This window comes from Rhincodon typus, chromosome 8 (assembly GCF_021869965.1).
Source record: "Rhincodon typus isolate 14 chromosome 8, sRhiTyp1.1, whole genome shotgun sequence".
NCBI lineage: Eukaryota > Metazoa > Chordata > Chondrichthyes > Orectolobiformes > Rhincodontidae > Rhincodon > Rhincodon typus.
Genome location: NC_063339.1, coordinates 39,178,009 through 39,205,292, shown reverse-complemented (window position 1 = coordinate 39,205,292; position 27,284 = coordinate 39,178,009). Strand labels below are relative to the sequence as shown.

The 27,284-nt window shown below is 39.1% G+C and overlaps 1 protein-coding gene across 9 annotated transcripts; it reads right to left on the bottom strand.

The window, feature by feature from the left end:
- Positions 1–22,105: 22,105 nt before the first annotated feature.
- On the bottom strand, positions 22,106–27,150 carry zbtb42 (zinc finger and BTB domain containing 42). Of its 9 annotated transcripts, none has more exons than XM_048600270.1 (2): positions 27,008–27,150; positions 22,106–25,534 (listed from the first exon to the last, which is right to left on the bottom strand). In XM_048600270.1, the coding sequence occupies exon 2, from the start codon at positions 25,515–25,517 to the stop codon at positions 24,093–24,095; it is 1,425 nt and encodes a 474-aa protein (XP_048456227.1). In that variant the 5' UTR covers positions 25,518–25,534; positions 27,008–27,150; the 3' UTR covers positions 22,106–24,092. The 9 variants fall into 9 exon arrangements, with proteins under 9 accessions (XP_048456227.1, XP_048456228.1, XP_020370154.1 ...); XM_048600271.1 differs by having other exon boundaries at positions 22,106–25,531; XM_020514565.2 differs by lacking the exon at positions 27,008–27,150 and adding an exon at positions 26,683–26,842.
- Between the last annotated feature and the right edge of the window lie 134 nt (positions 27,151–27,284).

Here is a 27,284-nt window from a genome sequence, read left to right as displayed (position 1 = left end):
TGAGGTAACCTTCTTTGCTGTCCACTACACCTCCAATTTAAGCGTCATCTCTAAACTTATTAACCAAACCTCCTATGTTCACATCCAAATCATATAAATATGATATAAATGTCAAACAGCAGTGGACCCAGAACTGATCCTTGTGGTACACGGCTGGTCACAGGTCTCCAGTCTGAAAAGCAACCCTCCACCACCACCCTCTGTCTTCTACCTTTGAGCCAGTTCTGTATCCAAATAGCTAGTTCTCCCTGTATTCCTTGTGATCTAACCTTGCTAACCAGTCAACCATGAGGAACCTTGCCGAATGCCTTACTGAGGTCCATAGAGATTACATCCACTGCTCTGCCTTCATCAATCCTCTTCGTTGCTTCTTCAAAAAACTCAATCAAGTTAGTGAGACATGGTTTCCCACGCACAAAGCCATGTTGACTATTCCTAATCAGTCTTTGCCTTTCCAAATACATGTAAATCCTGTCCGTCAGGATTCCCTCCAACAACTTGTCCACCACAGATGTCAAGCTCATTGGTCTATAGTTCCCTGGCATTTCCTTACCACCTTTCTTAAATAGTGGCACAATGTTAGCCAGCCTCCAGTCTTCCAGCACCTCACCTGTGGCTATCGATGATACAAGTATCTCAGCAAAGGGCCCAGCAATCTCTTCCCTCACTTCCCAGAGTCCTAGAATACACCTGATCAGGTCCTGGGGATTTATCCACCTTTGTGCATCTTAAGTTGTTCAGTACCTCCTCCTCTGTAATATGGACATTTTTGAAGTTGTCGCTATTTATTTCCTCACATTCTCCATCTTCCATATCCTTCTGTACAGTAAACACTGATGCAAAATAGTTGTTTAGTATCTCCCCCATCTCCTGCAGTTCCACACATAGACAGCCTTGCTTATCTTTAAGGGGCCCTATTCTGTCCCTAGTTACCCTTTTGTCCTTAATGTATTTGTACAATCCCTTTGAATTCTCCTTAACCCTATTTGTCAAAGCTATTTCATGTCCCCTTTTTGCCCTCCTGATTTCCCTCTGAAGTATATTCCTGTTGCCTTTATACTCTTCTATGGATTCACTCAATCCCTGCTGTCTATACCTGACATATGCTTCCTTCTTTTTCTTGACCAAAACCTCAATTTCTCTAGGCATCCAGCATGCCCTTCACCCTAACAGGAACATACTGTCCCTAGACTCTTGTTATCTCATTTTTGAATGTTTCCCATTTTCCATCCCTTTACTTGCAAACATCTGCCCATAATTAACTTTTGAAAGTTGTTAATTAATACAGTCAAAATTGGCCTTCCTCCAATTTAGAACTTTAACTTTTAGATCTGGTCTATCCTTTTCCATCTCTATTTTAAAACTAATAGCATTATGGTCACTGGCCCCAAAGTGCTCCCTCACTGACACCTCAGTCACCTGCCCTGCCTTATTTCCCAAGAGTAGGTCAAGTTTTGCTCCTTCTCTAGTAGGTACATCTACATACTGAATCCAAAAATTTTCTTGTGCACACTTAAAAAATTTCTCTCCATCCAAGCCTTTAACACTATGGCAGTCCAAGTCTATGTTTGGAAAATTAAAATCCCTTACTATAACCACCCTATTATTCTCACAGATAACTGAGACCTCCTTACAAATCTGTTTCTCAATTTCCTGCTGACTACTGGGGGGTCTATAGTACAATCCCAATAAGGTGATCATCCCTTTCTTATTTCTCAGTTCCACCCAAATAACTTGCCTGGATGTATTCCCAGGAATATCCTCCCTAAGTACAGCAGTAATGTTATCCTTAATCAAAAATGCCTCTCTCTGTCCTCTCTTGCTCCCCTTCCTATAGCAGCTATAACCTGGAATATTAAGCTGCCAATCTTGTTCATCCCTTAGCCATGTTTCTGTAATTGCTATGATATCCTAGTCCCTTGTTCCCGACCATGCCCGACTTCATCTGCCTTACCTGTTAGACTTCTTGCATTAAAATAAATGCAGTTTAAGTTATCAGTCCTACCTCGTTCTCTGCTTTGTTCCTGCCTGTCCTGACTGTTTGACTTACTCCTTTTCCCAATTGTATCAGCCTCAGACTGCTCTTTCCTCACTACCTCCCTGAGTCCCCCCTTTTAATAATTTAAATCCTCCTGAGCAGCTCTAGCTTCCTGCAGACATAATCGTCAGTAACATGGAAACTCTCTCTACTCTTCCACATCCGACAGAAAGAGCACATCACTCTAATAAAGGCCATCTTTACACCTTAACAATCTACAGACCCAGAAAATAGCACAGTCTTACTGCTCTAAAAACACTGCTCCAGGCTAACTTAGTATCTATGTTTTATATTCTTAAAGCTTAATCTCAATGAAAACATATAATGAAAAAGAACACTCTCTACACATTATTGTAGATTTATTTTAAAAAATAGCTATTTAGCTGCTCCCCGCTGTGATCTCCCCAAACAGGTTTCTCCAAGGTCAGCTGTGAATTTTCCTATTCGTTTATTTTTCTTAGACGAACTCTGATGTCCAGACGTGCTTGAAATCAAACAGCAGAGGTAGTAACTGTGAAGATTCACTGCTGGGTCAGACAGCAGGGTAGGTTTCTTTCTGTTAATTCACTTCCCAGCATATGGTCACTGCCTTTGTCTCCCTTCCTCCTTTTTTAAAGTGCTGTTGTTTTGATCTTTTTTCCCCCAAAGTTCCAAAACAATGCAACACCTTATAAAACAGTGATTACTGCTCTTAGAATTTGAGGAAATCAGCTTCTTTATTAAAAATACCTCAATAAAGGAGCAACTCTTACAGGCACAAATTTTTCCCGTCCTCTGTCTTGGATTGCCAAAATATATTTTTAATCCCAATTCGTTGTCCCTTCTCTCTGTCACTGATACCCATGTCAGTATAACAAGAGGAACAGAGGTATCTGAGATAACAAGGTGTAGAGCTGGATGAACATAGCAGGCCAAGCAGCATCTGAGGAGCAGGAACGCTGACGTTTTGGGTCTGGAACTTTCTTCATTTTCTGAAGAAGGGTCCAGACCCAAAACGTCGGCTTTCCTGCCCCTCTGATGCTGCTTGACCTGCTGTGTTATTCCAGCTCTACACCTTGTTATCTCAGATTCTCCAGCATCGGCAGTTCCTACTATCTCTGAACAGAGGTATCTGGTTTGTTTTACATCTGGAAAATTCTCAAGAATCTGTTTAATAGCCTCTGGATGCAGATGCTGTTTGACCCTCCAATTTTTTGTGATTTCCTTTTTTTTTTACAAAGAAATATGATTTTCTCAGGAACCAAAAAAAACCCCTAAAATCAATATTGATTAAAAGGTTCTTAATAGGCACTTCATTTTAAAGCACTTCACTTGTACCCAGGGGCTTCCTAGTTAACGCATTTCACATTTGCACAATCCTATTTATGAAAAAGATTGCTACAAATGCTGGACTTCATAAGAGAGTTTTTAAAAACTGTCTCATTTAATTAAAGAAAAATGTAGTCTGCCCAAAAACAAGCCCATGACCTTGTAATAAATATGCTCAGAGATAAACCCATGTAACCTGCTCATTATGAAGACAGAATCTCAAATCCAAACTTAGGTAAAGTAAAGGTGCAAGTTTTAACACCTGAACACAAAGGAGGAAGCAGTGGTTTTAAGCTCTGAGTCTGACAGAGAGAAAGATTTTGGAGGACCCATTACAGGTGTTGCAATGCCAAATAGATGCAAAGAACAGTTTTTGGGTGCTTTCGATCTCTAGAGAGTGTTTCACTTCTGGAAGTCCATTCAACTATGCTCAGAGAAAACCTTTTGAAAGAACATTGGAAGATTCACCTTGGTACAGCAGAGGTGAGAGATCCTATTAAAGGAAGCAGGAGTTTGGCACTTTAAACTCAAGGCTGCATTGCTGCTAGAAGTGCAGTGAAAGGCAGGAACATTGGCATGGTTTTCAGTTATGTTAAGAAGTTAGTAGGGAATATTCATAGTTTAGTATATTAGTTGCCTACTGAATAATGTTTAGTTGATGTTGATTTTGTTTTGGTTGTTTAAGGTTTAAATTATCAAAATCCATTGTGAGTAAGCTTAGTGATGAAACACCATAACTTTTATGTATTGGAGACATTATTAGGAAAGTTCTTTGAGTTGGCATATCTTTAATTGCCAAATACTGACATGTGACTTTAAGGAATTACATGTAGAGTTATGGCTAAGACACATTTGGACTCTGGTGAGTTTAACATTAGAGGTAAATAGATGGCAAGGCTGAAATAATGATTAGCTAGGGGAATGGCCCGAGGAAAAGACCTCTAGTTTAATGATTAAATTAAGATTGAATTGTTGTGGGAAGCTAGGACTGCTCCTTCCATTGATCAAGAGTTGCAAATATTGGGTTTGAGTTCTTAGTTATGTTGATTCAGATACGCCTAATTGGACTAAAAGCTGCAGTACTCAATGAACATTCAAACTCTGCCTCATTATTCTGGTGGGGTAGATGCTTTAAGCGTAGTCTCTGTCACTTCAGAAGGTGGAGTGATGTGTACTTGCACATTTTGTGCTTATCCAGCAGAACATATGATATCATAGACACAGAAAGCTGAATGATAATGGGCGGGTGTAAAGGATTTTGTGTCGTGATGCCTCTCAAAATGATAATGGAGCAAAACTCAATGTGCAGCTTTCAGATATATGATCATGAATGAAGCTTCAGAAGCTAACTTTCCTTAGGGCTATAGGACATTATATACCTGTCTGAATGACTGCTATTTTTCCCATCAGAACGTACAACATTCTCATTTTTGAATGTGTGAGCAGCAGATGTTGTAAAGCTCTCAAATGGTTGTTAATGTAACTTTTATTGCACACCAGGAGAGGCAGGTAAACAACATAAACAAAAAGCTGCATTTGCAACAACAAAATTGTACATTCGATGAATAATGTCTTTGCCCAACTCTTGGAAACGGGTATCAATTAAGATCTGCTTGGCTCATTGTATCCAACACTGCAGGCTATCATAGTGAAAGTAACAGTCCTCCCAATTAATATCCGTATCTCACTTCTCAGTAGGCTGTGCTGCTCTTCCAGCTCCTCAGTGTCTGTCACATCCTTTCTTTGCCTGCACCCGTTGTGCAGAATAAAGCATGCCAGGATTATACAGCACACTCTAACTGGACTATACTGAGATCCCTGCAGGACAGTCCAAACATTGGAACCTCTACCATCTGTTTCATGATGTGATTGAAAAGCAGATTGCATTGTACATGCATTCAGGCTCAGTCAGTGAACCCCATAAAGGAGTCATCAGCATAGTTGCAGAGAGTAGCCCTTGTCTTTAGCAGCTGTTCACGTATGGCATGTGGACGTTGAATTGAGGCAGAAATTTGCAAATTATCAAGAATATAGGTATCATGCTAGCTTCCATATACCTTGTACAGACCTCGAAGATGTGGTAGAGATGATCACATATTAGTTGCGGTCGAAAGTCACATGACATCATGTTATAATTCAACAGGTTGATTTGAAATCACAAGCTTTCAGAGCACAGCTCCTTCACCTGATGAAGGGGCTACGCTCTGAAAGCCTGTGATTTCAAATAAACCTGTTGGACTATAACTTGATGTCGTGTGACTTTTGACCTTGTCCACCCCAGTCCAACACCGACACTTCCACATCACAGATTAGCTGGGCAACGATCGAGTGGAACTGTTGCTTATTATTGAATACTGCTGCATTATGATATGGCTTGATGTGGCTCTCAGTATGTGTTCAGTTAATAGTGGCCTGAGCCTGGGAGAAGTCAGCAGTATTGGAAAATCCCAGTGCCCAGGCTGTAGCACTGGCCTCATCATGGGGAAAAGAAATGCTGAAGTGTGATCTTTGTTACATCCTTGATACATTTGTGGGTTGATGTTTGGAAGATTCCACACACATTCCCACTGGATCCTTAGAATGAGCCAGTCACATAAAAATTATGTACCTTGAAGGTCACTGGGATGAAATGGCCACCCAATCCTTCAGAGCACATGTGCTACTGCACCAGATAATTCAGTTCAGATATGGTGTGCCAGGACATCCATAGACAGTGCCACCACTGAGAATCAGACATTTATCATTCAGAACTCAAGAGTTGAAACATTAACTTTGTTTCTTTCTCTACAGATGCTGCCAGACCTGCTGCATTCTCTATGTTTGTTTCAAATTTCCAACATCCAAAGTATTTTTCCTGTATTTAAGACATTTGAATAGCTTATTATCAAATTTATGTCGTGGTCTTAATAATGCAACAGCCTTATATCTTCAAACACATCGTCCTATGCTCAAATTGTCATGTACCAACCATTCTCATCCTCTTCGACAGTCTGCAACTTATAATACAGTACACTAGACCCCACCCTTCAATGTCTCACCTCCACTGCCAAGATGATTGGCATTGTTCTTATTGATACAGGATGATGAGTGGCTTGTAGGGAAACCTATGTATTTGCTGCCTTTGTCCTTCTAGATGATAATGGTTATAGGTTGGAAGGTACTGTCTAAGGAACTTTGGAGAATTTCTACAGCGCATCTTATAGATGGGACATACGATCAAGTATCCCTGGTGGAGGGAGAGAATGTTCGTGGATGTGGTGTCAATCAGGCAGGCTGCTTTCAAGCTTCTTGAGTGTTGTTGGAGCTGCACTCATCCAGGCAAGTTCGGAATATTCCATCCCACTCCTAACTTGTACCTTGTAGGTGATGGACAGACTTGGGTGGGAAGTCAGGAAGTGAGTTATTCATGCAGGATTCCTGCTCTTTTACCCCCTGTATTTATATGGAGAGGCCAGTTCAGCATCTCAATGGTAACTCCCAGAATGTTGATTGGTAACACCATCAAGGGACGAAGTTTAGATTGTCTCTGGTTGGAGATGGTCAAGCCTCGCACGTGTGTGGTGTGAATGTTACTTTTCATTTGTCAGCCCAAGACTGGATATTGTCCAAGTCTTGCTACATTTGGACATATACTGAAACAGTCCTGGAGGAGTTGAGAGTGGTGTTGAACATTGATCAATCATCAACGAGCATCCCCATTTCTGATCTTATGATGGAAGGAAGGCCATTAATGAAACAGCTGAAGAACTCCTGCAGAGATGTCCTGGAGTAGGGATGATAGACCTCCAACAACCATGACCATTTTCCTATCTGCCAGGTGTGCTGAAAGTATATAGTTTTTTTCTCATGAGCACCTCTTACTTTTTATAGCCTCTGTGTTGTCAGTCTGCTGGTCTAAAATACAGGTCTTGATAGTGCAGTTGCCTCCTGTAAAACTGAGAAGACTGATGTAATCACTTTCAGTCCCTACTACAAACTCCTCATCGCCAACACCACGACCTTCGGACCTTGATTCAATTTCAAGCTAACTGTTTGTAATATTGGCATCCTATGAAAGTGAACCGTGCCATTGTTTCCTCTATTACAAATAACACAATTTCTCTTCCATTTCATAGATAGTAGGAACTGCAGATGCTGGAGAATCCGAGACAACAAGGTACAGGGCTGGATGAACACAGCAGGCCAAGCAGCATCATAGGAGCAGAGAGGCTGACGTTTCGGGCCTAGACCCTTCATCAGAAAAGGGGGAGGGGAAGGGGGTTTTGAAATAAATAGGGAGAGAGTGGGAGGCGGATAGAAGAGGGATAGAGGAGAGGAAACAAACAGGTCGAAGAGGCGGGGATGGAGCCAGTAAAGGCGAGTGTAGGTAGGGAGTTAGGAAGGGGATAGGTCAGTCCAGGGAGGACGGACAGGTCAAGGGGGCGGGATGAGGTTGGTCGGTAGGAGATGGAGATGCAGCTTGAGGTGGGAGGAGGGGATAGGTGGGAGGAAGAACAGGTTAGGGAGGCAGGGACGAGCTGGACTGGTTTTGGGATGCGGTAGGGGGAGGGGAGATTTTGAAACTTGTGAAATCCACATTGATACCATTGGGCTGTAGGGTTCCCAAGCGGTTTCCATTTCATTTCTGTTTCTACACCAATTTCAGCTAATTTGAATCTGAGCCTATTAGTGCAGCAGGCCTTCTGGGCTGAACTGTTCCAATGCGTTAAAATCCTTCCATAAGTGTGGTGACCAGTACTGTACAAAGTATTCCAGATACAGTCTCACCCTTGCCTTGTATAACTGAAGCATAACACCTCCCCCCACATCTCTTGCATATAATTCCCCTCACAGTAAAACATAACATTCTATTAGCTTTCCTTACTACTTGCTGTACGTGCATACTCATCTCAGATTTCTCTCCTTCTCAGAGGTCTGTAACCTCTCACCATTTTGGTAAACTTAATTTTTATTCTGCCAAAATAGACAATTTCACACTTTTCCACATTTGCTATATTCTTGCCCACTCACTTATCCTATCTATATCCCTTTCTGAGCTTGTTATATCTTCCTCTCAATTAACTTTCCTCCCTATCTTTGCGTCATCAGCAAATTTAGCCATTGTACCTTTGGTCCCTTCATCCAAATCATTTTTATAAGTTGCAAAGAGTTGCGACCCAGCACTGACCTCTGTGGCATGCCATTTGTGACATCCTACAGCTGGCTTGCTAACAGGAAGCAGATCTTCTAATTACACCAATATGTTAACCCCTACACCAGCAGTAACCTTTGATGTGGCTTCTTAACAACGCCTCCTGGAAATGTAAGCACAATGCTGGTCCCCTTTACATATAGCACAAGTTACTTCTTTAAAGAGCTAGTTATGCCTTCAGCCATCTGCTCAAAGATCTGAAATTCTGTCATAATTCACTCCAACTCCCCATCCTTTCAAATGCTCCGTCAAATATACCTCTTTGTCCAACCTTTCAGCAACTCCATCAAATTTCTCCTCCTTTGGTTCTGTCAATTTTCATCTCACGACACATCTATGAAGCATTCTGGGATGTATTTCGATATTAAAGGCATATTATAAATGCACATGGCTTTGGGTCATTGTTATTTGCACTGAAGCAGGGATAGCTGACAAGGTATTCAATAATTTCTTTAAAGGCATATAGGATTCCAAGAAGACTGGTAAATTAATGACAGGACAACACCAGTGTAAAACTGTGATGAGAAAGTAAATTAAGATAAATTTATTTAAGCAGACAATTGGTGGAGCATGGAGTGTTTTACCATGAAGAATGGCTCAGTTGTGCATCTTTCAAGGCAAGAATAAATAAACCTTTAAGATCTGTGGAGAAAACAGATTAAAATTAATTCAATTAATTTTAGACTGCTCTAAAGAAATGATAGCAGTGGCATAAGTGATAGACAGGACAGTTGCTCTTCAGCATTATAAACATCTACTGCCCCAAAAGCAAATTCAAGATTAAAAGTTGTGAAATAATGAAATGTAGTCCCTGAGAAACAGAGGTGCATTTGAGGTATTTAAAAGAAAGAGATAAACATTTATAAAAGAAGTCAGTGTATTGAAATATTGGATAAAAGACCAGAATTGGGATTAAAATCATATAGGTTTGCCATGGCTGAACTATAATTGTATAACAATTTCATAAAACTTTGGCAACAGGTCCCCCTTTTCAGCAATAATAATCACTTTCTTAAAATCTTTTATATTTTTTTGATTGATAGATAGCAGCAAATGATTTATGGGAACCATCAGTAAAGTTTCAACATCTTTGCAGTTACTTCATCAACTCCAAGCAAAGTGATTTTCAGGGCTTTGAAACACTTGGTCAAATTCTCCCTGAAAGAAGATAAATCATCTACTAACTGAAGCAACTATGATCTTATAGAATGGCCTATTCTGACTTCTTATGTTTCTAATATTCTTAACCACCTATGCCACTACTGAGGCTAAATAGGCCTTGTGTGTTTTTGGCTAAGTTTCTGTCCACAAAAACTCTGGTTTTAATGTATATCATTAAGTATTACTGTTAACTTCATAAATCTTGCCCCAGGTGCTTCACTGTTACAAACCTGTAGAAGTGTTTTGTCGTTCAGCATCATGCAAAATGGACTTTTTAAATTTGTACTTTAATTGTGGTTGTTCTTCTTCAATAGCAGGTTTTAAGTAATTAATTCAAAATTCCACAAATAAAAAAAAACTGAAAATTCAAAAATCACTTTCAATGTAGATTGAGAAATGCTCACTCCTCCTTATTCAGGATGTCAGCTATAAAACTTTTCCTTCTCTCTGCAAAGCTGTCCCATAGTTGACCTTGCTTTGCAAACTTCTACTTTTGAATATTCTTGATTTTAATCACATTTTTACATTGCTTTTGCAGTCCTTTTCAACTTTGAGATTTTAAAGTTTGAGCAATGTTAGCTTATTAATTGTTATTCTCTTTATATATTTTTTTCCAAACATTATAGGTATTCTTATTGGTCAGACAATTTACTGCAATTATCAACCCAATATCAATGAAAGTTTGTAAATAAAAGGTCAAGTGGCTACAATTTAATTTTATTAAAGTATTTATTCTGATAACTAAGTTTACCTGTAGGGAATATTTTGTAAATATGAATACACTAAATCATACACTAACAGTTGAACAGCAGATGCAAAACATTACAGTTATAGCCCAAATGACTGCACAGGATGAATTCAGTCAAAGTGATTATGTGGGCATTAGTCATTACATTTTTAATGTAGAAGTCAACATTTTCCTGCTACTTTTTTTTGAAAATGTTACAGCAGCAGGAAAACTAAGAACTTATCAATACTTTGAAAATGTAGATGCAATTTACTATTTTTAATATTCATTTCTACCAACATACTGGCCCCTCTTTGATCATTGTTGAGCCCAAATTCTGACTTGCTCTAACACACTTCCAGCAGGGGTCACTGGATAGCATTCAAAGTCTGGAACTGTGATTGATTAAATCCCTAACTCAGCAATGACGAGGAGATCTGGAATATTTCTGGCAACATCTTGGTCAAGGCAGCTCACAAGAACCCTGAATGATGCTGGTATTTTCTTATTTGTAAAGCTCACTGGATAAACTTACTGAGCCATCAGAAAACTACTTACAACTTATACAAAGCAGATCAGTACCACACACAAATAACGACGTACTGAGTGATATATTTAGTGCCGAGTGGATGATTCATCTTGGCCTCCTCCAGAGCTTCCCACCTTCTGAAAGGGGAGACGATGGCTTAATAGTACAATTGCTGGACTGTTAATCCAGGAGATCCAGACAACATTCTGGGACCAGGGTTCGAATCCCACCATGGTAGATGGTGGAATTTGAATTCAATAAAGATATCTCAAATTAAAAATCTAATGATGACCATAAATCCATTGCTGATTGTCGGGGGGGAAAAAAAAAACCATCTGGGTCGCTAATGTCCTTTAGGGAAGGAAATTGCCATCCTTACCTGGTCTGACCTACACTTGACTCCAGACCCACAGCAATGTGGTTGACTCTGAACTGCCCTCTGGGCAATTAGGGATGAGCAATAAATGCTGCCTAGCCAGTGATGCCCTAATTCAATTAATGATTAAAGAAGAAATGCCAATCTTCATCCAATTCACTTCATGTGATACAAGAAACTGCTGAAGGTATTAGATACCCCAAAGGCTCTAGGCCCTGTCAACATTCTGGAAATAGTGCTGAGGATTTGTGCTCCAGAACATGACATGCCCCTTGCCAAGCTGCTCCATCTACCCAACAATGGGGAAAATTGCGCAGGTATACAAAAGCAGGACAAATTCAACCTGACCAATTACAATCCCATTAGTCTACTTGCCACCATCCATAAAGAGATGGAAGGTGTCATCAACAGCATTATAATCAGTACATGCAAAGGAATGACCTACTCATGGACCCTCAGTTTGGTTTCTGCCAAAGCCTCTCAGCTCCTGACCTCACACTTAAGCCTTAGTTCAAACATGAATAAGAGTTCAATTCCAGAGGTGAGGCGAGAATGACTGTCCTTGAATCAAGACTGCATTTGACAGAGTACAGCATCAAGAAGCCCAGCAAAACAGAATCAATGGGAATCTGGGGGAAAGCTCTCTGCTGGCTGTCACTTTGTCTCCATACCCCTCGATCCCTTTAACTGCAAGGGCCACGTTCAGCTCCCTCTTGAATATATCTAACAAACTGGCCCCAAACAACATCCTGTGGTAGAGAACTCCACAGGATCACAGCTATGAGTGAAGAAATTTTTCCTTACATCAGTCCTAAATGGCTTAACCCTTATTCTTAGGCTATGACCCCTAGTTCTGAACTTCCCAACATTGGGCATCTTCTTCCCACATGTAGCCTGTCCAGTCTCATCAGGATTTTGTATTTCTATGAGATCCCCCTAAATTCTCCAAATTCCAGTGAGTACAAGACCAGTTCATCCAATCTTTCTTCATATGTCAGTCCTGCCATCCCAGGAATCAGTCTGGCGAACATTCACTGGACTACCTCAATAGCAAGAACTTCCTTCCTCAGATGAGGTGAACAAAACTGCACACAATACTCCAAGGTGTGGCCTCACTAAGGCCCTGTATAGCTGCAGAAAAACATGCCTATTCTATACTCAAATCCTCTCGCTATGAAGGCCAGCATGCCGCACCTGCATGCCAGCCTTCAGTAACTGTTCCAACATGATACTTGTAAATACTGCACCTACAATGGTAGATCAGGTGCTGGGAATTCTGCAGTGAATAACTCTTCTCCTATTTTCCCAAAGCCTGTCCACCATCTACAAGGCGTGAGTCAGGAATGTGATGGAATACTCGCCACTTGCCCGACTGGGTGCAGCTCCAACAACACTCAAGAAGTTTGACATCATCCAGGACAAAGCAGCCACTTGTTAGGCACCACATCCAGAAGCATCCACTCCCTCCACCACTGAAGCTCAGTAGCAGTAGTATGCACCAGCTATAAGATGCACCAAGAATTCAGCAGGTTCCTTAGACATACTTTCCTAACCTGTGACTACTACCATCTAAAAGGACAAAGGCGGCAGATGTATGGGAACAGCTTAAACTGCAAGTTTCCCTCCAAATCCCACACCATCCTAACTTTGAAATATATCACCTTCCTTCAATATAGTCAGGTCAAAATCTAGGAACTCCTTTCCTAATAGTATCGTGGGTCTAAGTAAATCAAATGAACTACAGCAATTTGAGAAGGTAACTCACCACCACCTTCTCTGGGGCAACTGGGAATGGCCAATAAATGGGTCCGGTCACAGTCACCCACTGCTCCTGAATGAATAAATAAAAAGACACTTCTTCCTTTGCGAGAGATAACAAGAAAATTTTCTGAAGGGTCTAGGCCCAAAACGTCAGCCTTCCTGCTCCTATGATGCTGCTTGGCCTGCTGTGTTCATCCAGCTCTACACCTTTTTATCTCAGATTCTCCAGCATCTGCAGTTCCTACTATCTCTTCCTTTGCCACTATACTTTGCTATTGCCTTGGATATTAAGTCTGGCTTTTATTCGTATATTCTACAACACTTGTTTTGAAAGGCTCAGTTCACATTGCTAAAAATACAAACTATTCGATGTCAGATTTTTCAATTTTATTAACTGCCTAGATTATGCAGAACATTTTTTTTTCCCCCCAGTGAATCTTCGCAAATATTATCCCCTAACTTGTGGCAATGAACCGTGCCAAAGGGGAGTATCCAGCGATGGGCTCAGAAATGTTGTCTGAACAATTTGAAACATACCCTGGAAATTTTTAATGAAGCGCACAGCTTGGTAACGTTGGATCTCCATCAGAGAAGCAAAGTTGCATACAAATGCATCTGTCTTCACTGGGTGAGTTTGCCTGGTCTCAGCTGAGCTGACAGATGGAGCATTCTGACGAAATGAAGTGGGCTGCATTTCAAGGGCAGCAAAAACCTGGCAGAACCTTGAAAACACAAGCGTTTTGTATCCAATCACAGAGCAGCTGTGAGGACACCACAGTTTTACCTCGGGGTGAAGATAAAATTATAGAGTGCACAGGCAAGGAAACCAATGTGTTTTTCACCTCCCCACTTCCCAAGATACTTCCAGTTTAGCGAAGAATATGGGTAGTCACTCAATTGGCTGTTGTGTTGCTTAGATTGCTTACTTACCGCGATGCGAAACACAACATGTGCTCGTGTTCCTTAAAATAGCAAAACTTCCAATCTCTTAAATAAAATCCAAACTAGATGCTGTGCATACGGTGAGGAAAGAAGATTAGAGTCCTGTTTGACCCAATGCAGCATGTGGGAAGGCACACGGTGAAGGGAGAGACAGTTGATTGGAGTTATTCAAACTATAGAATTAGGACTAGTTTGGTATTATAGGTAAATGGACGGAGGCTGTGTCCAGAACTAAGTGATTTGCTTTCCGTTTTCAGTGGAGTAGTTCAGACAAGTGCTGTTAATTTTCGTACGTGCAAGTAGGATATTAAAAAGGTCACTTGCACGTAAAATAGAATAGGCCGCGTATCGATTGGATTCTTAGGCCGATGTGTGCGTGAGTGGGTGCAACACAAAACAGAAACGCATTTAAAAAAGGTCAAGGCAGAAGATGTGGAAATGCATCTGCTGTCTAAGTGGATAAAAAAACCAAATAAATAAGTAAATAAAAATTATTAATATGAAACAATAAAAAAGAAAAGCAAGGCCCGTGCAAAAATCCTGGTGTAGAGAGGCTCTTTCTATTGTCTTCCTCCTCCAAAAGTGTTAATTGTACAAAGCTGGACAAGCAATCCTGAATCACGCATATATACTTTAGTAGGGTTGGAATAGATTGAATACTGAAATTTGTGAATGTTTCATTTCTGAAGAACTTATAGCACATACAAATTGGAACATAGCATTGGATTTATTAAAAAATGTGAAGTATTATTGGATTAATTTCAGTACTTAGATACTGAAGAAATATAGACAAAGTATTACAAGTCAGTGTAAAGTACATGCACGTCAAATTTGTTATGATTACACATTTTCCTATAAACGTTTGGTGTTACCCCCATAATTGAACCTCCACTGCCTCTATACAACTGGACAATTTCTCAGACATCCAACCTTGGACGAGCTACAAATTCCTTCAGATAAATATTGGAAAAAGCAAAAACTGTGTCTTTGGAACTGCCCATGAAATATCCAATCCAATTTCATTTCCCAACCAGTCTCAGATCAAAAAGACTTCCTGAACTGCCGCTTTGACATGGCCTTTTGCCTCCATCAAGATATTTGTACCTGATAAGACAATACTTACGTTAGCTCTCAGAATGCAACAACTAGATATGGGCATTGTAAGACGGAAAATTTCAGAATATGCTTATTATAGCTCCTGATGGTCACATGCACTGCAGTGCCTGAACTAAGGTTAAACTATTCAGCTACAAACTGTAGCAAAATACCATCTAGTTTGAAACAGGACCTGGCTCTTGCTAAATTAATATATAATTCTTCCAGCATTGATAATTTACATGGAGACCTTTAAGTGAAAAATGAAAGGTTCAGGTGCCTTCAATCTAGACATACTGTTAGGACACCATCTTTCTATAAGATGCAGGTGATGGAGCTACACCAATCTGTGTGGTTGTTAACTTTCCAAATCATACTATTTCCATCCATCTCATCCAGTTCTGCATGAAGCTTCTCCCAAATGTGCACACTGCACTTTCTTGGAAGTTTGAGATATATTACACCACACAAAAATTGTATCGAAGAGAGCCTGGGTACGGCTTTTTGAGACAGTCCATGCAAACTGCACCACACCTAGTTTGTTCCATTGCAGTTTGGCTTGAATCTTATGAATTACCACCATATTGAGACCTGCTTAATTGTTGGTATCTTAGGTTTTAGGTAGATTGGGCAATTAGGGATGGGCAATAAATGCTGACCTAGCCAGCAACACCCTCATCCCATGAATGAATAAAGCCAAAAAAACCTGCCTTTTCAGAACACACGAAGTTCATTGTTGTAAAAGCTTCTGATAATCTTATACCACTGCCATCTTTTGTAAAGCAACCAACATTGAAAGTGTGCCCAATTTCCTAAATTAGCCTTTTGCTCATTTGACTGTTTTACTGATCATCTTGCATTTTGTTCTAAGGTCTGGATTGGCAGTTGGAACCGGAGTTTTGCAAATACAAACCAATGTCCTTCGGTGCCACAGTTTACAGATGTGAAGAAATATTGAATAGCAACAGGTGATATCTGTTAAAAATCTTGTTGGTTTGGTGACTTCGTAGACCCTAGTAAGAGTGTTGATTGCACCTGAAGCATGTCATGATTGCTATCTTCAAGCAATGCAATGATTTTGCCCACAAGATCCCTTCTGAGGCTTCAATTAGTGTAAAGGTGATTACTAATGAGTCCCTCTGAATATTTTCCTTTGGTGAAAATCACACATGACTTTTGCTAAGGCATTTTGGGACAGGTTAGTCAATAGACTCTTCGGGTTTCTGTCTGTATAACAGGATTTAGAGTCTGTTAATCCAGAAATTATTTCTTACCTTCAGCTGGTCTTCAAGAACCCTCTAGATCTTTCCTGGAATTAAAAAAAAAACACCTATAGCAAAATCAGATATTCTAATTCTGCAAGACCCTTCTTGCCAACACCCTTCTTCAGAACTCCAGAAATCATTTCTTACTTGACATGCAAAATCAAGCTGCATATATTGTTTAACCAGCTATCATTCAATAAAGATCATTTGTTGCCCAATCCATAATTAGTGTTTGCATTCAATTTCTCATAACTTCTTTTAAAGCAACAGACTTTTAGAGTGCTGGGATTGTTTGCTCATTGTTTTACTGCTTTGTCCTTGTAAAACAGAAGCAAATTAAGAACAGTATTTTATACTGGTTATAAATCACTTTCAGACTGTTCCTTCAAGAAAACAAGGCATATAGTAGGAGGTTTCAGTCACTATATGATATTTATGACAAAATAAGGAGTGATTAAAAAAAAGCATACAGGCTTTCCATATCAGCATCAAGACAAAGGAAAGACAGTATGGCTGAATCCACTGACTTCTGCACACAGGTAAGCTTTTAGTTTAGAAAGCTGCTTTTTACTATTTTAAAAGTGGCATTTCATTCAGATTAGCTTTGTATTTAAGCGGAGAGTAACCTTTGACTGTAGCATGATTTTTTTTAAAAAAACTTTGAAATAAAAACAAAACTAGCAATTTAAATGCAAAGCTCTCGTGAACAAAATGCCACTTTTAATCTGTAGCTCTCTACTCAAATTAATGCTGTTTTCAGAAACTATTAAGTCCAGAACTGGCATCTAGTTAATCTTCAATAAAGTTTCAAAGCGTCTGCCACTGTGAACTTGTACTCTTAAGTGGCCACTGCTGCCCATAGTTGAGCTGCCATCATATTTTGCCACCACATAGGCTTTTTTCCCCTCTAGCAGGGTAGTTGTACCTGATGAGGTAATACTTACGTTACCTCCCATGACGTAAATCTACTCGTGTCTAGCTCTTAAGGGGAAATGTATTTATTACAGCTCCTAGTATATTTATATACTGCAGTCACAACGATTTCAGTGAGTCAAGATGAAACTAATTGGTTACAAAAACTAACACATTTCTATCAATTTATTGTGCTTCAAGTGGCCCTAGTTAAAGTGTGCCTGAGACTTCTGTACCTTCATGTCACATACTATGATACAATGATGATTTTATGAGCTTGGCTTTTAAACGAATACTTAATACTAGCCGAGACATAAACCTACAGACTCAGAAATTCTAAGGTTCGCCACCATTCTCCCCTCCTTTATGACTTTCAGCACCCACATTTGTAACAAAGCTTTTGGTCACCTCACAAAACAAAACTCATTGAAAACATTGCCACCCAAAAGAAAATGGGCTGTTTTAAAAGAGATAATGGTTCCGTTCCGGTCAAGAGACATTCCCATGAAGCAAAAGTAGGGCAAACAAAATCAGAACTTAATGAAGGTGAAAAAGCAGAAAAAGGACATTTGTTAGATGTAATAGTTTTTACAATATCTACAGTTAGAATATGGAAGGCGCTATCGAAGAGAGTGGAGGCAAATTCAGTTGAAGCTTTCTAAAAAGGATTTGGGCAAGTATTGGAGGTGAAATATTCGAAAGGCTGCAGGAAAAAGACAGGGGAGTAGGATGGGCAAATTGCTCTTGTAGAGAGACAGTATGGCCTTGACTGGTCAAAAAGCATCCACTTTAACAACTAATTCTGTTTTTTGATTACGTGGGAGCTGATTTTTTCAGATTATGCTTCTGGGAATTATTTCTTGGGTGTTCTTTTTTCCTGTTTGGTGGTTGTATGCACAAGTTGTACATCACTAGTAACATCAAAAGAAAATTGATATCATGGGTTTTGTAGAAGGTATAACAGAACACTGGTAAAACCAGTGGACCCCTCTTGTCTGACAGAAGGCATAGTAATTATGCATTCAGAATTTAAGAAACAGTCAAAGGTAACTTTACTAGTTGTCATGAAAACATTCACTGCTTTTTTTTAAAAAAAATAGAAGCTCTGAGTCAGCTAAATGTTTCTTAAAAAAATTAACAGGAAGAAAGAAAATTCAGGATACAATTTGAGAACAGTGATTCTAATATTAAAGGCAAAGCTGGAATTAAATTTCCAATTGAGCCACTTTGATATTAAAGGTTGATTAGCACTAAAGTAGAAATCAATAGAAGATTTTCATTAGTTCACATTGCAGATTAAGATCAAGCGTACTAATGTGCTGAAAGTTTTTTTTGAAAGTTCAAGTTTCTTTAGCAAACATTTGTAATATTTACTTGAAATACAGATCAAATGAAAAGCTGTATTGAGAAAATTGAGACCTTATGGTGAAGTAATTTAACTTTGAGTATTGTGTTTCATTACTAGAGACTGTAAATACCACAGTCTTAAAAGCACAAATGATACAGCATACTAACTTATTAAAATAAGATAACAATTGTTATCCTTACCTTATGTTGCATTAAAAAGGTTGGATTTAAGCATTACCACTAGGTGGTGGTATTACACCAGTGTTAAATATAGGCCAGCGAGATTACAACCTAAATATACCAGAAATGGTCACAAACACTTTAAAGGTATTTCTGTAAATCACTTTCACATTTACCAATTTTAATCATTTCTAAATCTTTAGAGGTTTCTTTCCGACTAATCTTTCTTACCTTTTCCTTCAAATTGTGCTCACTTGCCATGGCTGTCTCCAAGACAACCATGAATACCATTCTGAAACACCAAAGATGTTCACTTCTTTGCTTCCGCATCTCCCCACCACCCGAGATGTTATTCTCTTGTGTCTACAGGAAAGCCGAATACTGAAAAAGACCTTTGTTCTAAGATTAATGAGCAAATTTATGAAAGGATTATGAGAACCAAAATTGCTTTCTGAATTGAAAAAGCTAGCAGATGCAGAACATAGAATGGCATATTGGAAAGTTATAAAGAACCCAGAAACATAAATGCATATACACAGCTGAGGTATCCAGTTTATATCAGAATCGACTTATTTTAGCACTCGGTGACAATTCTGAAGTATTATACATAATTGATTCCAATCATATTTAGAAGTGGGTGGGACGCTCTTCAGGAGGGTCGGTGTGGATTTGATGGGCCAACTAGAATCCCTACAGCATGGAAGTAGGCTATGAGCTGTTGAACAAGTGACAAAAATCACAATTGACCTTTCATGTATTATGTCTTAAATATGTATTTCAAATGTTGCTAATCAATTAGTGCATGAAGTTAACAGTTTGAGCCATATATAAATTATGCCTAAAATAGGTTACTGTATAATCTGAAGTTAAATCACTAATACTAATTTGAATGCTGAACAAAAACACTGATAAAAGTTAAGGAATAACATTCAAAGCATTATGTAAAATGTACATAACTACTAATAACATCCAATAGTAACCACACAGAAAATGCTAGAGAAACTCAATGGGTCCAACAGTATTTGTGGAGAGACAGTTAATATTTCAAGTCAAGCCTAATGTTCTTCATAAACCATACAGGTTGTCTCTCTGTTAAAGGCCTAGAACACAGTAACCCTATGAAAAGTTGCAGATACCAGCACATCAGAAAACAGGTTATATCTATACCAAACACTACTATTTCTCAATGCTGAATTAATTAGTCACAGTCAAAAACAAGACGACATTTAACATATGAAATCTGGTCACAAGGTTATGAAATTAATTTTTAAAAAGTGTCCTTTTTTCTAAAATCATTCAATAAAAATTGAGCTAACTAGGTTTGGAGCTGGATGAACGGAAAAAATTTTGCACTTGTTAACAAAATGGTACGTGAATCTAGTGACCAAAACTAACAAGCAACTTATTAGGGCCTTTACTACAACATTAAGAATAATGTAACTCAGTAACATTACCTTTCAGAAATCCAACTCATCGAATAATTCAGGATGTAACATATTGCAATGTGCTGAGAAGTAGAGTAAAATCAACTCACTAGTTTAACACATTGGTGCAAAGTACTCTGGCTTCAAGAGTATAAAGTTTTGCAGTAACCAAGTTCTTTTTAATTTCATGTTGACTATTTAGGAAATGCATATCCAAAGATAGGAGGAAACATTAGCAAATGGCCACACGTCATTCTTTGATACAAAGATGACAAAGTTATATTTTCCAGTATTTTGAACACTAACATTTAACGATTAATTTAATATTAAGGAAATATATCAGAAGCTAGAGTCAGAAGTAACAGCGCAAACACCACTCCAGAGACATGAGCGCACATTCTCGCCTTGCAATTAGCACAGGTGCTATTGTGTTGCTAGGAATGTCAACCTTCAGATGAGATATTAAACAAAGACTCTTCCCGCCTTCAAACATCAGGGGAATTCTCCTGACGCCCTGCCCAACATTTATTCCTCAAACCAGTATCACTGAAACAGATTATCCAGTCACTTATCTTGTTACTGTTTGGAGAGCATTGAGTGTGTAAACTGGTTGCAGAAGATTACAGTGACTGCAATTCCAAAGTACTTCAATTAACTACTTTGAAATAATCAGTTAAAAGGTGCTAGGTAAATGCAAATGTGTTCACTTATATTGGCTAGGTTAATGCCAAAGAGTAGTATTATTTACTTTAGGTTGCATTTTTATAGAACCAGTAGATGAATTAGAAATTGTCAACATGGTAGCTTAACTTGTAAGATGGAAAATAGCCTTTGTGGCTCCAACCCACACCCCAAAACAGTTCTTGCACCTGCAATTAAAAGTACTTCATGTTGCATATTAATCCACAATAACCTCTATCAACTTGCTTCTCATTAAAGATGCCAATGACAGCAGAAGTTGCAAATTCCACTGTAATATTTGATTCCAATCTCCAATCAAATTAATTTTATAGAAAAAAGTCTGCATGAATTTGTTTTGTGGCCTATCTAGTAAATTCAATTCAAAAAGGTTATTTGTGCCATGAGTGATGATAAGAAATGGCCATTAATAAATGGTTCTAGCATTTACATAACTCAAACTGAATTTTTTGATAATAAAGGTCATTACCATCCTTCAATATGTCAGATACAACAATGTAGGATTAACAAGAAAGCAGTTCAGCATATAACATGCAAAAGCATTAAATTTGATGATGTTAGTATGTTCAATGAGTATTGCTTGTACAACTCCTGAAGAGACCTCTAACAAAATTAGATTTACTAGAAGAATGACTATTAGACAGCAAACCAAAATAATTTTTATGAAGCTCCAAAAGCAATTTTGTAAATTGTGTTTTTTCAAAAAAAAAACCCAAAAACTAATTGCATACATGTGAATGTAGCAAATTAACTTCCAAATGGACTTTAAAAGGAATACAAACAATGTGTCCTGGTAGCACCGTATTATTACGGTAAGTGGAGGAGCATTGCCATATCACTTGCAAGCATGGAAGCACATTTAACTATTACAGATGTTTCACACATGCAGAACAAGAAGGCTTATTAATAGTGAAACAGCCTATGTTTATTCTATAGAGATTTAAAAAACACCAAAAGATTGAGAAACAAACTCATAACCCTGAAACTTAAATTTTTACAATGAATTATCCAGCAAGACATTGAATAAAATGAATTTAAAACTGTATAAGATCATAATGGGGGTTTGAGAACTTCAACTTTTCATCTGTAACATCCTACATTCAAAGTAATTAGCTTATTTTCCATAATTTAAAAAAAAAACACACACAGGTCAATGTCAGTTCTTTTAATAGGAGTTGTTCAATTTTCTGAACAAGTTGCAATCGTGCACTAGGTATTCAATCCATTGAATGAGGTAATATATAAAAGGCACGTCTTCACAAAATATACAGGCATTTAGACTTTGCCATGAGCAAAAACAAGTTAGGAATCTCAATATACTTAATTTTTAAAAAATTTTGCTAAAACTAAGAACCTAGTCACGATTGTCACAGTTTTACAACACAAACAGGGCAAAAAAATTAAAAGACATCTTGCTGATTAAGCGCTACAGGTTTAATGAAAAAAACACCCTTCACTTTCTGATTGTCTTCTATAGACCGTACAGAACACTATTGTTAAAATGCAGACCAGGAAACATTTTATTATTAAAAAAATGCAATAAAAGTTTTGTAAAAAAAAAAATTAGACTTCATTCTAAGGGCTCTGCTACATTCTTACTATAAAACTCTCCATTAATAAATTTCAAGGATAGGAATTATACACAGCAACTTCGTAAAGACCACAAAAAGCTATAAATAAGTGTTTTTTTGTTTGATTATACAAAACATTTTACAGACCTTACCTGTTTTATATTTTATGTTAGATGACTAGTCTCCAGTTTTTAAAATTTTCCTTGAAGTTGCTTATTAAGCAGTTACGGTAAATTGAATTTAACAAAACCCCAAGAAAACCCCAGAGTGCAACATAAATATTTTCCAAGTGTGCAATACAACTTTTAAAATATACATTAAAACGAGTGGTTTTTGATCTTAAAATTTTCAAAGAAATTGAATTTCACATTTTACTTCTAAACAATTTTTGTTCCAGTATGAATCAGTAATACCCAATAATGATCAGGGAACTCATTACTGAAAAAAATTCCCATTAACAATAATAAACACCATAATTCTTCAAAGGACACACATTTATGCCGTTAAATAAGAAAACTCAATAAAATCAGTAGTAATTTGTTATTTTTTGAATCTTTTGACATAGAACTCAAATTTTCATATAATTGCCCATTTGTGGCATCAAAATAAACTTTTATATTAATAGAAAATTAAAGTTCTATGAAACAGTTCAAACTTTAATTTCCTAAATTCAGCCTTTAAACAACAGAAAATTCACTACACCCCAAACGATCAAAATGCTATAAATACAGTATCAAGTTTCATCAGGAGAAAGAAATAACATTTAGTAGTTGTTCTTAGTGCTATATTCCAATCACAGCAAACAACAAAAATTCATAACTGAATTTCTCCAGAAGGTAAGACCACATATTCAACATTCATAGGTTAAAGCTGCAGTACTGCATTTCAAAACAGTTAATTTACCTCTCATTCAGAATGGTATTGGGTCATGTTGCTAGGTGAAATGTCATATCAAGTGTATCTATGTACAGCTAAAACTGTATTTTTGAAGGAGTAAGAGTGTTTGCTTAGATATTAACAGACCAAACAAACAATTTAACATTTGCCAGCATCAGCATTATTGTGCTAGCAAATTCTTAAACAGTAAAATTCAGGATACTCGATTAATCAGTTGCTTATTGATTTTTAAATAATGGTTACTATTTTGATGACTCACTAATGATTTAGCAGGAATTTTCATTTAAATCATACCCCCTGGAAGGTGCCATATTTGTGCAATGTCAAATCCGAGGCTGGTAAGGAAGAGGAGAAACATAGTAAAAGCAAACTTTAGGAACTGAGATTATTAAATCTTTCAGACTGAAAAGAAATGGGACACTCCTCTAGTGAATACATTTGGATCTTCTTGAAATGAAAAGAAAATAGTTCAAATTTTACAACATTGTTTCCTATGAAATACTGCAACTTCAACAGATTTTTAAGAAAATATTGAAAGCAGATCTCTTTTCTCACATTTTATGCAAGAAAGCAATGCAGTGGAATTTTTCTTTACACTTGTAGCCTAAACCGTGCAAGGTTTCCAGATATGAATATTAACTTTAAGATATTCAAATTTGATGCTAAGTATTATCTAACAGCAATATTCTTTACAAGACCACAGTGGAATTTGCGTATGTGCCTGTACAGGTCACCCGACTGAGTAAATCGTCTTTCACACCATTTGCAGGCATGTGGTTTCTCCCTGGTGTGCACAACTGTGTGACGGCTGAGATTATGAGAGTACTGGAAGCTCTTTCCACATTGACCGCAGGTGTAGGGCTTTTCACCTGAGTGAGTTCGTTCATGACGTTTTAGCGTGTACATGCAGGAAAAGGTTTTCCCACACTGTGAGCAGGTGGGCATGGAGCCATCAGGAGGCATTTTGGCTCGAGGGCCATCTTTTTCCTTGAAGTGCGTGCTCAGGTGAAGCTGAAGAACATGTGGGCTTGGGAAGCCTTTGCTGCAGAGAGGACAGATAAAAATATGTCCTGTCGACATTACCATCTTTTTGCTTGAAATATCAGATGACGGCATATCATCCTCACTCCCATCCCTTTCGTGCTCTCCTCCTACAGTATGTGTCACACCATTCCCTGAAAACACAGGACCAAATCCTGTCAGCATACTACTGGCAGAATTCCCACTCTGACTTGCTGGATCCATTTCTTCACTGTCCTCTTGGTCTGACAGCAAATCTTGTTGATCTCCAACAAGTGGCACGGTGCCCTGCTGCTGGCTGTTGGAGGCCAGTTGTCCAGAAACATAGGAGGAGTAAAATAAATCTCTTCCAGACACAGGCTTGAAAGACAGATCTAGAGCACAGTCCACATCAGCTGGGGCCTTGATATGGTCAATAGCTGTCTGAGACAAAGGTTCTGTGGAACTACTGACGGTGGACTTTGTTTTTCCAGCTGCTGCATTGCATAATTCTGGTTCTGGTTCTGTAGATACAGGATTGATACCTACAAGGTCAGAAAAGCCTCCACAATGTCCATTAACCTTTTCACTGCTTGTGGGTTTATTATCTGCAACAGTACAACTTTTCTTGATTGGTGTGTCACAATGTGCTATTGGCTCATCGTTTTCTGAAGAACTCTCTTCTTTCACAGATCCAAGTGCATTACCATTCATTCTATCATCTGCGCATTGTTCTTTATCTTTCAATCTTCCTTTACAAACTTTCACAATATTGTACATGTGAAGGTAGCTGGCTGCAGCTAACACATCTTCCACTGGTAGACTATTAAACTGAAGTTTTCCCTCATACATGAATTCCAGAAGCAGGCCAAAGGCAGGAGCTGTGACAATGTCACTGTTCAAATGCACAATGTCTCTTTTGTCCAGCTGGTCCCTGTAGAATAGATGGAAGTACATGCTGCATGAAGCAAGCACTGCGCGATGGGCTCTAAACTGAACGTCTCCAACTAGAACAGTACAATCACAGAGAAAGCCCTGGTGACGCTGCTGACTCAGGCACTGCAGCAACTGCCGGCTATGGTCTGGAAACTCCATTCTTCCTTCATAACCTGCTAAAGCACGAAAATGAAACAGAAATTACAACACAAGAAATGCATTCAATTGAAACTGCGCCATTAATACTTTAAGACAGTCTAAAATTTGCAGAAGAGAGTAATAAACATAACGATTGCGCGGATTTGTAACGAGCACCTAGTGTTCGTGCAGATGGCATCTGAAACGCGACAGCTGTCAGAGAAAATGTTATCAATTAGAGAAATTAAGTAACGATCATTTAAAGCAATTAAGTTTCCCGAGTAATCACCAAACTTTGGCACTTCAACATGACAAAAGAGCGTTCATTCAGTGATCACTCGCATGGCGAGCAAGCAACTGTTTACTGTTAATACCTTGACCACAGACAAATTGAATAAAACTAAAAATTCTCACGCCCCCTTTTGGTTCATTCTTCCCTCAAAAGCGTCAAATACCCTGAAAGCTTTTCTCCAAACGCCACCACCACCCCCCCTTACCGAAACCCACCCGAATAAAATCGGTTGGAAATCCGAAATGGACTCTGAGGAAAAGTGGCCTCGAAGCAGAAAGAGAGAGAGAGAGAGAGAAAACTGGGTTTACTAACTCCAGGAACAAGCTGGAGAGTCAGCTGCTCTGACATCACTGGCAATGGAAATGCTACCTCCAGCTGTGCTCCTTTAATGCCATATGTTCCTTTAACTCCAGTTCGCAGCCAACGACCGGAGGGGGAGGGATAGCAAAGAGAGTTCACTGTTGTTCCAATTTTACATCCTTCTCCTGCTCCAGCCCTTTTCCTCCGTGTATTTTTTTTTGTGTGTTGGTTCGCTGCCGTCCTTGTTGTTTTGCAAACAAGAGCACACAACTTTCTCAAGTTAAAACGTCCTGGAAAATTACAAAAGTGCGAGTGAACTCTTGATACTTCGGCCTAGGGGGGCGGTAGTGATAAACCGGTGAGCGAGAGAGAAAGGGGAAAGGAAGGGTGGAAAAGAAACAACACGTACTTGCATAACTCTTTACAAAAAAAAAGCAAAGCAAAGCCGCCCCCCGCCCGGGTGCACGGACAAAAACTTGGAGCTGGGTAGGACAGGAGGAGCGGCGGCGGCGGCGCCGGGCTGTCTCTGCGCGTGGCCGTGGCCCGGAGCGCGTGCTGAATCATCCCCCACCCCCCAGGTGTGGCTGCACTTACCTGGGCAGAGCGAGCGGTGCAGCTGTCGGCTCCGGGACGAGCGCTCATGAGGCCAGTGTCTGCGCAGCCACCGTGTGGTCCCCTTCATCTGCGGCGGCCCAGATGTTAGTGGCCGCGCAGCCAACTGTTGGTGAGTGCAGGACTCGTCTGGGAGCCCGCTCTCGCGATACTTACCTATTGAGCAGCGCTGCTCTTAGGTCAAGCTAGTGCATTCCTTCCCACCCACCCAACACTCCGGACTTCTTACTCACTCCGCTTTACCTGCATTCCACAGCCACCCCGCCATCTCACTGCATACGTTAGTTTTTTTTAATTAAAAACCTACCTCCATTCAATTATAGCACTCGCACCCCGACAGAGCTGCACGTCAGTTTATGACTGGGGCGTAAAAAAGATTACTGCTGATGGTGGAATCAAAACAAAATGTTGCAGATCACAGCGGGTCGGGTTGATTGAGGGTTATGTTCCGTGCAGTGGATACTTATTTATTTGTGTATCATCTTCCACCCGCCCCCTTCATCTTTCCTAACTCTTCCTCTCCTCCCCGCACCCCTCATTCACTCCCCGCTCTCCCTCCCACCACTCTCGGCCCCTCTCTCTCC

What these genes read in the sequence shown, in the direction of transcription:
- zbtb42 (XM_020514565.2), bottom strand. Translation starts at nt 26,770, where the DNA reads ATGAAGGGGACCACACGGTGGCTGCGCAGACACTGGCCTCATGAGCGC. An exon ending in GCACCGCTCGCTCTGCCCAG is followed by an intron (nt 25,535 to 26,682) that starts GTAAGTGCAGCC and finishes TTCGTGCTTTAG; the next exon opens with CAGGTTATGAAGGAAGAATG.